This window comes from Macaca nemestrina, chromosome 16 (assembly GCF_043159975.1).
Source record: "Macaca nemestrina isolate mMacNem1 chromosome 16, mMacNem.hap1, whole genome shotgun sequence".
NCBI classification, from domain to species: Eukaryota; Metazoa; Chordata; class Mammalia; order Primates; family Cercopithecidae; genus Macaca; species Macaca nemestrina.
The window spans coordinates 14,816,275-14,830,177 of NC_092140.1; the positions used below are offsets into that span (position 1 = coordinate 14,816,275).

At 40.7% G+C, this 13,903-nt stretch overlaps 1 protein-coding gene across 30 annotated transcripts in view; it reads left to right on the plus strand.

Annotated features, from left to right (window-relative positions):
* Positions 1-13,903, plus strand: part of LOC105477721 (dedicator of cytokinesis 9) — a 298,629-nt gene that overhangs the window by 185,370 nt on the left and 99,356 nt on the right. For all 30 annotated transcript variants that reach the window (XM_071081085.1, XM_071081090.1, XM_011734482.3 and 27 more), the window contains exons 11-15: positions 985-1,125; positions 1,611-1,814; positions 2,199-2,321; positions 5,830-5,912; positions 6,481-6,603. In XM_071081085.1, coding sequence (XP_070937186.1) covers positions 985-1,125; positions 1,611-1,814; positions 2,199-2,321; positions 5,830-5,912; positions 6,481-6,603 — 674 coding nt within the window. The remainder of the gene's footprint in view (positions 1-984; positions 1,126-1,610; positions 1,815-2,198; positions 2,322-5,829; positions 5,913-6,480; positions 6,604-13,903) is intronic.

The window sequence follows — 13,903 nt, forward strand, 5'->3', positions numbered from 1 at the left end:
ATTTACCATTTTAACCATTTTTAAGTGTACAGTTCAGTGGCATTAAATACATTCTCATTATTGTACAACCATTAACACCATCCTTTTCCAGAACTTCTTCATTTTCCCACACAGAAACTTTGTACCAAATAATCACCTTCCTTTCCTTCTTCCCCCATCCCCTGGTAACCTCTGTTCTACTCTGTGAACTTGCCTATTTTAGGAACCTCATAAATATGGAATCATATAGTATTTGTCCTTTGTTTCTGGCTTCTTAAACTTAATGTTTTCAAGGTCAATCCATGTTGCAGCATGTGTCAGAATTTCCTTCCTTTCTGTGGCGAATATTCCATTGTATGTATATACTACATTTTATGTATCCTTATACATCTGTTGATGGACACTTGGTTGGATACTGGATGGACATTGGTTGTGTTGTTCATAATCATAATTTTCAAGCTCTGTATTTTTTCAGTTCACCCATTGAGTAGGCATACCATCATGTCTTTTTTTTTTTTTTTTTGAGACGGAGTCTTGCTCTGTCGCCCCAGCTGGAGTGCAGTGGCGCAATCTTGGCTCACTGCAAGCTCCGCCTCCCAGGTTCACGCCATTCTCCTGCCTCGGCCTCCCAAGTAGTTGGGACCACAGGTGCCCGCTACCACACCTGGCTAATTTTTTTGTATTTTTAGTAGAGACGGGGTCTCACTGTGTTAAGACAGGATGGTCTTGATCTCCTGACCTTGTGATCCACCAGCCTCGGCCTCCCAAAATGCTGGGATTACAGGCGTGAACCACGACACCCCGCCCATGTCTTTGACCGTTATTATCAACTATGTGTGTAACTACTCTAAACCATAGAAACTGATTATATAATAGCAATACTATTGTGAGTAAATAAGTGTATATAGCTTTTCCATATTTTATTCTGTTTTCTTTGGATGCATTTATGATGATTTTTAAAAATAAGAGCATAACTTATTTATATGTTTACATTTTCTTTTAAAGAAGCTTGATTTCTCATCAGCTGAGCCAGAAGTTAAGCCATTTGAAGAAAAGTTTGGAAAAAGGATCCTTGTCAAGTGCAATGATTTATCTTTCAATTTGCAATGCTGCGTTGCCGAAAATGAAGAAGGACCCACTACAAATGTAATTTTTCTTTTTAAAAATAAAGATAAAAAAATAGAGGCAGAAGTTTCAAATGTGCCTTTACAGTACAGCTTGGATAAGAAATCCTAGTCCCTGGTATCAAAGAGGTGCAGTGTTTGGATCAGGATATGGAGGTTATTTAGCCTGCAAGGACAGGATGTTCGTTTTGAAAGATGAGGGTGGTAGGTGTGTGCTCAGCTTTCTAGGAGACAGAGTTCATCTTAGATGCTTCGGAGAATGCAACTGTGTTTTCTATGGAGCAGACATTATGTAGCAAAACACATAAAGCTAAAATAATTGTTTTGTTTGTTTCCTAAAATGTTTTATAACCTAATTATCTGTATTCTAAAGGATGAGACTGTTTATCTTTAGTAGTAATTTATGGCAACAGTCCTAAATACGTCTTGTCATTTCTCTTTTGATAGCAACATTCTTTTGTCCCTGTTTGAGTCATAGTGATCGTTGGATTGTTTTGTTTTGTTCAGGTTGAACCTTTCTTTGTTACTCTATCCCTGTTTGACATAAAATACAACCGAAAGATTTCTGCCGATTTCCACGTAGACCTGAACCATTTCTCAGTGAGGCAAATGCTGGCCACCACGTCCCCGGCGCTGATGAATGGCAGCGGGCAGAGCCCATCTGTCCTCAAGGGCATCCTTCATGAAGCCGCCATGCAGTATCCGAAGCAGGTGGGGAATATGAGCCCAGCATTCCTACTACTCAGACTCACCTTGCATGCTATGTAAATGCACCAAAAATGCTCAAATTAGACCTTGTAACGCAGAAGTGGGGTCGTTAGACTCTTAATTAATAGTATTTATTATTAGACAGTAAAAGCAAGCTGAGAAATAAGTGGCTTTTAATTTCGTTTCTTCTTTCTAAACGTTCTAGTTACCTCCCTCACCAAATAGACTTTTTGAGCAGATGATGAACTATTTGTCAGCTAACTAGTTTGGCACTGGGTGCTTTTTACTAGTTGTCCTGTTTCACTGTTCTTTGCTGTTTAATGTTCATGGGAGTTGTTTAACACAGCTGTGAATTCTGCTGACTGAAGAAAATTCTTTGTCCCCTAGGGAATATTTTCAGTCACTTGTCCTCATCCAGATATATTTCTTGTGGCCAGAATTGAAAAAGTCCTTCAGGGGAGCATCACACATTGCGCTGAGCCATATATGAAAAGTTCAGACTCTTCTAAGGTATGAATGGCTTTTAAACTTTGTGGTGGTAAAAAGCAGTCTGAACAGAGGCCTTTATGTGAAACTATAAATGCTTAATGAAATAAAATGTAAGCCATATTTATACTCTAAAAGACGTAGAATATGCTACATGTATTTTCTCTGAACTTTATGTCATTATTGTGAAGGAAATGTAGTCCTGTGTGTAAATAAAATGCTCCACTTGACTAGACAATTCTGACCTCCTAAAATAATTTGCAAAGGAATTACCAGCTTAATAGTAAACTTTCTCTGTTAGAAAATACATGTATGATATTCAAATAAAGTTCCTTATATTTGTTAATGTGCCTCTTGGGTCCTGAAATTATATTTTGGTCCACTTACACTTATATATGAGGCTGGAGACCAGGAGATGCCCTTGGCTCAGATGGCCTGGCCAGTAGTGTCAGTGATTCAGGTCCACTTGGTTTTTGCTAGAGAGGGCAGAGTTTTAGGTGGAAGATGGAAAGAAAACATACGTGATGTATGTTTGGTTTTTTTCAAAGCAGTGTTTGTTACTCGGGAAGTGCCTAGGCATGGACATACCATAGCATTATTAAATATTAGAGGTCATCTAGTAAAAGATGTGCTTTCATATTTCAGGACACTGAGGCTCACCAAGGCTTAGTGACCTGCTCAGTGTCTCACAGCTGGAGCTGCCAGAGGGCACTTGACTGCCACTTCGTAGCACCTTGTGCTACCTGGTTAGTGTAATCTGTTGAGTGCTGTTATCCTTGCCAGTTTTATGTATTTTTAGTTCTTTTTTTTTTTTTTTTTTTTTAATTTATGTGGTCATCTGAGAGGCCTGAATTCACTGACAAGGACTGGTCCGCATACCCCAGAGGCTGTGAGTGAAGTTTACTAAGTTGGATTCAGAGTTTCCTTTCATCACCTCTGTGGGCACTCATGCATCATAGCTGTGTCCACAGGATGCAGGAAGGCCATTGAGAAATGGGTTTCGGAGTCAGAAACCTGGGTGCTGTATGCCTAACTCACCTGGGTCCTTTGGACAAATCACATCACCTCTCTGGCCTCCAGATGTTCCTTCTGTGCATGAAGGATGATGTTACTTCCTGCCTCTGCCTTCCTCATAGGGACAGTGTTAGGATCAAACAGATCATGGACGAGTCAGTGCTGTGGGCACCATAAATCACAGAAAGCCCAGAAGACGTCGTCATTTATTACAGCCCCAGTCAAGTAAAAGCCCATTTACCCAGGCACATTGTTTCCAACAGTAAGCGTTTTTGGCTGATGAAAGCTGTGTAAAGTTTGGTCTCTGGAGAGAAGCTGTTTTATTTTTTTAAATCAAGTCTGTAAAACCGTGGACAAGAAGCTCTTTTAGCTCTTTTATGTTTTGATTAATAATCAATGAAGGCCCGAGATAAGATCTCCTCCCCCGACTGTGTATGCAACACATTTCCAAGGCCCATCCACACCAACTTTGTTACTTCTGCCTGCTGCATGCATGGTTTGAAATTTGGCAGCTCATGTTGGTGTAAAAATCACATATCACTGTAGGCTAAACTTACCTCTGCACACTCCTCCATGTCCACTGAGCATCTGCTGAAGTCTGCTTTTTCTTCATTATTTATGGAATGTAAAGCTCATCCATGTGTACATTATTCATGCATTTACTTTCCTGCCACCTCCAAAACATTCAATTAAAGCAGGAATTAAGGCTCAACCATCTTCCTTTAGCACAGTTTTGGCAGAAATGTTACAGTGAGATGATTTTTTTCAGTCTGTCAAAGTTGTTTCTTCATGTTTTCCAAGATGGTCTAGAACATCATTTAGAGTAAATTTTCATTTTGGAGGAAATTTTTATGAAAAGTCTCTGTAGGTATCTCCTGTGAATAGATGTTTTAAAAATAAAGAGAAGGGGGAAAAGGCCCAAAGGGCAAAAATAGGTTTCTTACTCTGACTTTCACACATACTGTGTTCTATTTGCACCCTTCATATATCTGAGAGCTAAGTCCTCATTCATTGCAGAAAAGGCTTATTGATGTCTTATGTTTTAGCCTTAAATTTCATGAAATTACTGCATTTTACTCCACAACATATTCATCGTTGTTAGAACCAAAAAATCTTGAACCTGAGAATGTTTGAGTAAATTGACCCTGCAGCTAGGCAGATCATTGTACCCTAAGACTCATACACCTAAGACCCCACTAAGTCGCCCCATCCAAGGAGGCAAGAACATACCTCACTGGAAAATGGGGGAGGTCCCAGATGAATCCCTGACGTCTCTTCCAATTAGGATTTATTTTCCAGGTTACTCATGAAGGTAGCAGTTCCTACAGCATGATCATGGTAGGATTATAAAGTTTCGCAACTGGCAGGGATCATGAAAAGTATAGCCCCCATTTTCAGGTGTGGATAGTGGAGCCCAGAGAGATTTGATGGCCTACAGAGTCAGACAGCTGGATTCAGTGTGACTGAGAGACAGACAGCTTTGTCGTCTAGATCCTTCTGGATCCTTCTAGATCCTTCCTGTGGCTGATGGTGCACACAGATCACCAGAGGTCTTGTCAGAATGCAAGTTCTTATCCAGGAGGGTTGGGGCAAGGCCTGAGACTCTGCATTTCTACAGTGATGCTGATGCTGTAGCATACTTTGGCTTTGGAGCACATTTCCCAAAATCGGTTGACTTTGATATAATTATGTAAAAGACCCTTGAGTAAAAAAAATAAAATAAAAAATTAAGTAATGTAAAAGACCCTTCACTGTGACTCTGAGACAATCAAACTTTACACTGATGACAAAGCACTATCATAGTACAGACTAATTTGGAAAAATTAAGCATTATCGTTTTTAGCAATAGGGGTATAGATGATTAATAATAGGCCTGCCTTAGGCTAAAAGCAAATAAGCTTTATTGTATACTCTGAATTAATCAGTCGATCTACAACAAACCAAAATTAATCATTAGGAAGTAGAAATAGCAGTAATTCATATTTAGAAAGCAAGAATATAGCATTGAGAGCCCCGGCCTAACTGAAGTCAGTATCTTAATATCTTACCCCTTATATTGTGGAAATCAGCATAAGCTAGTGCACATTAGGAGCTGTGAAAGCTTAGTATTTTAATTAATGTTCTCATTTAAATCCTAATAATGTGATATATTTTGGTATGGATACCAAATAGTAATTATTAATAACTCAGTAGACATATAATAAGTAGTATTTAGTCATAAAGATGTATGAAAACCTCTGAAACAGTGTGTTTGTTGCCTGTAAAGACCAAAGAAGAGACATGGATTTTGGAAAGTCTTCATTCTGTATTCTTTGAGAATCACTGCTAGAGAATGGCTTAAATAAACTACTCTGCACAGAGTGTGAGTGCAGCCATATTCATTACTGTATGATTTGCTTTTCTATGCATCTGATGCTATGGTAAGGACTTATTTAGTGAGTGTGTAAGGATGGCTATTTAGGTCACAGTTCTTTCAGTGAGATACAGTATCTCATAGCTTTATTCTCATGTCTTCAAGGTGGCTCAGAAGGTGCTGAAGAATGCCAAGCAGGCATGCCAAAGACTAGGACAGTATAGAATGCCATTTGCTTGGGCAGCAAGGTAAGGAACACCTTGTATACCTTTTAAATCGATATAGATAGATGCATGGATGGGTCAATAGGCCTATTCTGTTTGTTGTTCAGAGACAAAGAGGATTTGAGTGTGTAAAATTGAGAAATACGTAAGCCCAAATTTTGAAAAAATCATTTGGTAGAGTCACAGAGAGGAAAGACACTGTCTGGAGAGGTGCTACCTGGAGGTGGCAGGGTGCATGGGAGTGTTAGCTGCAGAGCTGGGATTCTAGGACCCAACCATGTGCCTCCAGCTGGAAGTCAGGGCAGTCCAGTGTGGCCTGGGGTGATCTTTATCTCTTGACTCTACTTGTTAAGCATTTGACTTGCGTATGTTGTTTCCTAAGCACAAGCCATTGACTGGAACTGTTTTCTATGTAAATTGATTTAGTTGTCCTCATCCCCGTAAATGTTTTCTATGTTTTTAGATCGTGAGATTTCTGTTGGCTATAGCCAATGGAATAGTAATTAGACTTCTCATAGAAACCAGATTTAAATAATGAATTGATTTTGGTGTTTTGGAAACCCAGTTTAGAAATGTTGCTTTGCCATTTCAGGACATTGTTTAAGGATGCATCTGGAAATCTTGACAAAAATGCCAGATTTTCTGCCATCTACAGGCAAGACAGCAATAAGCTATCCAATGATGACATGCTCAAGTTACTTGCAGACTTTCGGAAGTGAGTTTCAAGGTCTTATTTCCACACCTGAAAGATAGAAGCTGTGTAGTGAGGAGGGAGGAACAGGGGAGCAGTCATTTACGTTGCTGGATTTAGACATCAGACGGGATGGCAAATGAGCGTGGAGTATTTCGTCAAACCCTTAAGAAGAAAGATGGGATGAAAATCAGAAGAATAACTGGTTAATTTGAATTCTGTAGAAGATGTTTTGGGAGGTGCTGTGAAGGGTGGGTTGGATAGGGTTGAGCCTAGGGGGTAAGGAAACAGTTGAGGAACCTTGTCAAGAGGTGAGAAAGGACTCAGCAAAGCCACTGCAAGTGCAAACAGGAAGAAGGGGACAAATTCAAATCGTGTCAAAGAGATACGATGACTGGGTCTTGGCTTCCTGGTTGGGTGTTGGGGTGGTAATAGTCTAAGATAAATAACTTGCAAGGTATCTAACTTGGAAGTTTCTTGCACCAGTTGTTGCTTAGCTTATGGCACCATTGCTCCACTCTGCCTGTGGCCTCACATGGTCCTCTTACTGTGTGTCTCTGTCCAAATTCCCTTCTTAGAACACTAGTGATAAAGGATCAGGGCCGAGCCTAGTGACCTCATCTTAACTGATTGCGTTGGCAGAGACTCTGTTTCCAAATAGGTTCCGTTTATAGGTACAAAGAGTTAGGACTTCACCATGCTTTTGGAGGACACGATTCAACCCATAGAGGGAGCAAGGAATGTGTGCAACATCACAGGGCTGGCAGCTTCCCCAAGTCAGTCTTGCCCGAGGGTCTGTGCCCTTAACCTCTGTGCTGTTTTGCTGCTACATCATAAAGAGTTCACTTCTGAGCCTTTGAAACTGATTTTCTTTGCTAGGGAGATGGGTCTTAGAACTTTTCTGGGGAAATTCTGGGAATGTGAAAGAGCTGAGGGCACTAGAAGATGTGAAATGAAAAGAATAACTGAGAGCCAAATGCTAACTATTCTATGCCAAAGATATCCTTGTTTTGTTTGTTTTTTGTGCATATCAAAATAACAATCTTATCAGTTTGTCTAGAATTCAAGAATGGTGGTTTAGCTTTCTTTAACCTCATTTTACCATTTTCTTATCTCTCTTCAGTAGTAGGAATAGAAAAGATATGAGTCATAGAAACAGGCTCAGTAAGTTCTGAAAACATAGCGATGTATTCCTAATCAGAATCCAATCACATCCACGTCAGCAGGTGACTTTAGCCTTCACAGTGATGTGAAATCCCTTGTCAAGAGGCTCAAAAAGGTAGAAAGGATTCTCAAGGTCTCTTTCAGTTATGTGATGATACAGTTTTTGACAGTCTTGATGTTTCCCCTTTTTGGAGCTTTAATGAGAAGTGCAACCTCAGTTTTGCTAGCATCAAGCTAATCTTACCTGGACAGATGTTAGCCTGTTCAGCAAAGCAGAGTGCATACCCACTGGGCTGATTTGGAATGAACCTTTCCCAGTTCATGTAGGGAATTGGAGAATGGGGAGAGGAGGATGCTGGTGAAGGACGAAGCCTGCTGGGTTAGCCTTCCAGGGTTCCTGAACTGTACAGGTGCCCCAAATTCCCAGTCACTATGTGACAGTTTTATGACCTGGTAAGGACACAGGTCTTGGCCAGGGAGTGCCCCCTGGATCCCTATGAATCTGTTATTCATGAAAGACTAAATGAAAGAATAGTACCTTATTTTTACTTTTAAATCATAGAGGGTCTTTAATTTACAAACATAATATATGTTCATTTTAGAAATTTTGAGAAAAACAGAATAAAAGGATGAAAAAAGGTTTACTACTAGTTTTACCCTTCATGATGAACTTTTGGGGAACATTTTTTTTTTTTTTTTTTTTTTTGCGATGGAGTCTCGCTCTGTCCCTCAGGCTGGAGTGCAGTAGCGCGATTTTGGCTCACTCCTGCCTCAGCCTCCCGAGTAGCTGGGACTGCAGACGCCCACCACCACGCCTGGCTAATTTTTGTATTTTTAGTAGTGACGGGGTTTCACCATATTGGCCAGGCTGGTATCGAACTGCTGACCTTGTGATCTGCCCACCTCGGCCTCCCAAAGTGCTGGGATTACAAGCGTGAACCACTGCCCCCAGCCTAGGGGGGAACGGTTTTTTTTTTTTTTTTCTTTTTGGAGACAGAGTTTCACTCTTGTTGCCCAGGCTGGAGTGCAATGGCCTGATCTCGGCTCACCGCAACCTCCACCTCCCAGGTTCAAGCAATTCTCCTGCCTCCCTGGTAGCTGGGATTATAGATATGTGCCACCACACGCAGCTAATTTTGTATTTTTAGTAGAGATGGGGTTTCTCCATGTTGGTCAGGCTGATCTTGAACTCCCAACCTCAGGTGATCCACCCACCTGGGCCTCCCAAAGTGCTGAGATTACAGGCATGAGCCACCGCGCCCGGTTGGGAATATTTTTTTTTACATTTTATTTATTTACATTTTATTTTAGTTTATCTTATGTAGCTATGATCATACCAAATATGTGATATTTCCCCGCATAACTCAAGTATTTTCTGAAAGTGTGATATACACATTTTTATAGACATCATTTTTAATGCATAAGTATTATAATAGTCCATTGAGATAGATCATAGATTGTTTAACTCTTCCCCCATTTTTTGACTTTTTTTTTTTTTTCCGAGATGGAGTCTTGCTCTGTCGCCAGGCTGGACGGCAATGGCACCATCTTGGCTCACTGCAACCTCTGCCTTCCGGGTTCAAGTAATTCTCCTGCCTCAGCCTCCTGAGTAGCTGGGACTGCAAGCACCCCCTACTACACCCGGCTATTTTTTTTTTTTTTTTGTATTTTAGTAGAGATGGGGTTTCATCATGTTGCCCAGGCTGGTCTCAAACTCCTGACTTCAGGCAATCCGCCTGCCTCAGCCTCCCAAAGTGCTAGGATTACAGGTGTGAGCCACCATGCCTGGCCATTTTTTGACTTTTAATGTGTTTCTGATTTTTCAGAATTATGGCTATAAGCCACAGTTAGAATCTTTAAAAAATCTTCTCTATTGGTAGTGGGTAATAGATTATCATACATACTATATTATCATATAGTAATTATTGTCATTTTTTTGAGTTTCAAGAAAATTTCATTCTTACTAATGTTTTCAAAACCCAGTCACCTTTAGTTGGATAGATTTCAATATTTTCTTTCACTCAACTACCATGCAACTCTGAATAACCAATAGGTAGGTCTGTGTGGACTTAGGAAAGTGAATACACTACATTATTAAGGAAGAAAAATGTATCTGTATGACTACATTTTTTGAAAGAAAATATCACATATTTCTTTTGTATGTAAATGAAAGAAGTGGATAAGCAAGTAGTTGTCTAGATGGAACGATAGGCATAAAAATAGCTATTTAGGATATATGCCAAATAATCATGGTTATCTCTGAGGGATGGGTTGATGGGTGATATTTCACCTTCCACTTTATAGCATTCTGTCATTTTTATATGAACTTTAAAAAAAAAACACTAACACTTTTATATTCAGACAAAACAAAGAATGAAGTTTTTTATATTGATGGAGGTTGCAGCCCTGTCTCAGAAGTCACTTCCTAGGCTGGTTAGCCTGACACTTCCCCTCCTCAGGGGCAGCCCCTGCTCATGGGCCTGTCTTCGGTGGAGGCTGGGGAGTGGGGCTTCACATGGCCACTAATCTGAAAGTGATCGGAGCAGAAAGCCCATGGCCAGGCAGCAAAGAACACAGGGAAAACCAATGTGGCTTCTCTTCTGCACACCATTTCTTCATGCGTGTGCTCAGCGGGAGGGCGTTGGTGTGAAAAGTGTGCTCCAGGTGGCCAGTTAGAGACCCAGAAACCTGAAAACGGGGATCCAATGCTGACAGCAGAGAAGACGCAGCGGGGTAAGTGAGGCCACTCTCCTCAATAAGTATCCAAAGAAACGTTGGTGCCCACTCCCCGCATTCTTCACAGCAGAGTTAGGGGAAGTAGAGGATTCCTTTTTCATTTTTAAAAAAACTTTGTAGTGCTATTTTTCTTTCCTCTTTATTTTTTACAGGAAATAATCTCATGTCAGTGGCCTGGCCACCAGCTTGGATCCAAAGCTATTGTTTCTACCCCCATGATCATCTCAAAATGTTATTTAATAATGCATGAGAAAAATTTCTTCACACTGTCTCAGTCTTTACAAAACAGCTGCCAAAGCTCATAAGCCACTTTTCTTTTTCCCTTGCAATAATTACCCAGGGATATGTTCCAAGATTTAGTAAGAAAGCGATTCTGTCAGATAGATGATATTGCTGACATTTTATAAGAAGAGAGACTTAGTATTTTCGATTTGATTTGTTGATGGTGGTATCTCCTGGATAAGATGGTATCTTATCTTTTTTAACTTCTGCAGGAAATGTGAAGGCATGAAGGCAAAGTATAAAAATAGAATGTTTTCTTTAAAATGTAGACCTTTTCTATGGTACTACGTTGGATAGTTTAGGTAATAATACTCCTAAGGTTTTGCATACGCAACTTAATGTGTATCTGTTTATTTGTACACTCATTTTCTTTGTATCCAAGTGTTACAGCTTTACCCCTATTTTGCTCTGGTTACACTGCACTCAAGCCAGGTAGGGCTGCTTGGCTTTCTCTAAACTCACTGTGGACTTCCCTCTGCCATGCTTTTCTCTCTGTCCAAATTGTGTCCCCTTCTTGCCTCCTCAAGCAGCACATAAATCACACACACAGCATACACACCTCCCCTTTTCCTTTGTCTCTCTGAGGGAACTCTACTCATCTTTCAAAGCCCAGTCTGTAGCTCACTTCCATGCTGGGAGACCTGGAGGCGGTTACTTGGCTTCTCTGCCTGAGCCGCCTCCTCTTTCTAAGGGTGGATAATAATGGCCCCTGCCCCCTAAAACCATGGTGGGGAATAAATGCAAAAGGCATTAAGGTGATTTCTCCCACCGTGAATACTGATATCATCCCTTATTCCCTCTCGTTAGATCTAGATACTCTGCCTTCTGGTAGTGGTTCGTACATACTCTGTGAAAGTAATTGCCCTCATATGCCGTAAGTAGCTTACAGTATCGACTGGACTTTTGGCTTCTTGAGGAGAGAAATCATATCTTGTTTGCATTCCTCCATGGTCCTGAGTACATACATTGCAGTATATGCTAACCACTTGATAAATGCTTATTGAATTTTCTTCATAGACATAAATTCAGTGATTTTTATTTAAACAAAAATATCTCAAATTTCTTTCAATCATATATAGTTTTTTTTTTTTTTTTCTAAGTGACACCAAAGCTTTTAGGGAATATTTCCTTCCACAAAACACAGTTAGAAGATTAAAATCACCACCAACAGCAGTCCAAACACACCTGTATTGCCAGCTAATCATTTTAATGAGCCAATACAGGAAGTCAGGAAGGGAGGACCAGGCTGCAGAAACACTGAGATAAGGACCCTAAGTCTGCGGGCATGGGAGGACTGCTAGTTGGTGACACCATTCTCCTTTCCTCTGTGGGAATTGTTGAGTCAGCAGGAATGGATGGGCAGTGGGAAGGGAAAATTTTCCTCAGAGACAGTTTGAGCCTCACTTCTATGTTCACGCACAGACAGGAGCAGTTCCCAGAGGCCAGGCATCCTGCAAGTGTCTGTATTGCATGCTTATTTAATTCGTGTAATTTTAAGATGAGTTTTCATGTTGAAGTATTATTTTATAAATTTCGCAAAGAATATAGGTACTCTCTAGCAAAACAAAGCAAAAAGACCAAAAACTATTCTCAGTCATGAAATAATTCACTGTGTAACACGCACACACCACCACTTTGGAAATGCATAAAAAGGCAGTAAAATCTTTACTGCCTGTCAGTGTTTAATGTCTAATAAACCAGATTCAACAAAAACCGTAAACTTTTGAAATGGGTTTAAGATTGGGTTTTTGAAAACTTAAAGCTGGCAAAAAAAAAAAAAAAAAAAAAAATTTTAAAGTACATGTGCTACATAATATGGAACTAAACTCAGAAATGTGCTTGGAAACACATGGAAAGAATGCCTTTACAGAAGCAGCAACTAGAAGTAAAATCTCTCAGCAGAGGGAGGAAATAGAATAAGAAATAACTATAGTTAGGCACAGAAGTATACATTATAGGAAGATTTTCAGTGAAGATCATTCAATTAAAATATGTTACTTAGAAACATATTTTAATTGTATTCCATCTCTCTCAAAAATTTATATGTGGAGGATGTTGGAGTGATCTTAAAAATGGTGATGGGCCGGGCACGGTGACTCAAGCCTGTAATCCCAGCACTCTGGGAGGCCAAGACGGGCGGATCAAGAGGTCAGGAGATCGAGACCATCCTGGCTAACACGGTGAAACCCCGTCTCTACTAAAAAAATACAAAAAAACTAGCCGGGCGAGGTGGCGGGCGCCTGTAGTCCCAGCTACTCGGGAGGCTGAGGCAGGAGAATGGCGTAAGCCCGGGAGGTGGAGCTTGCAGTAAGCTGAGATCCGGCCACTGCACTCCAGCCTGGGTGATAGAGCGAGACTCCGTCACAAAAAAAAAAAAAAAAAAAAAAAAATTGGTGATGAAGATGCCTGTTCATTTATAGGTGGAAATAATTAGGAGGGGTGAAATCCGTTACTCTTGCATACTTACTTACGTTTAAAATATAATTTGTAATAAACAGAATATTTCTAACTCGAAGCAGATACAACTTCATAGGTGTCTCTAAAATTTGGGGAATGCAGGGTCTTGTGATGTGTTGTAGTGTTGAATTGCTCCAATGAAGAGGTGAGCAAGGCACCGTATGTCAAGAAAATCAATACCTTCATAAAACCACTGGTCTGAAGGTTGACGCCCCTGAAGAGCTCTGTGTGAAGCTCAGAGAGGCTCCCACAAGATATCATCATAGGAGAGTGCCCAGAGCTTGGGAGACGGTCGGTGGAAAGCTCTCAGGAAATGACTGACCCTTGAGGGAGGGCTGCTGCCCCTCCTCCCACCAGGAGAAAAGGATCTTGTGTGTATGAAGCAGCTCACACCGCAGGCACAGGGGAAAACTGCAGGGGAGTGCTCGGCTGTACCCGGAGAGCTCTTGGCCAGAAATCTTTTCAACAGAAGGCAGATCGTGTGAAAAATCATTGACTTACCTTCCTGACCATTACCTCTTTCAGGAACTGTTCATTTAAACTCAGGTGTAAACAGAAGACAAGTGGAAATGAGAGGGAGGGACCCTGGGAGAAAGAGATTTGACAACTTAGAGCTGGCGATGGGCCACGATGGATCTTTTCAACATCGTGTCTAGTCTTAAGGATGCAGGAATTTAGAAATTTT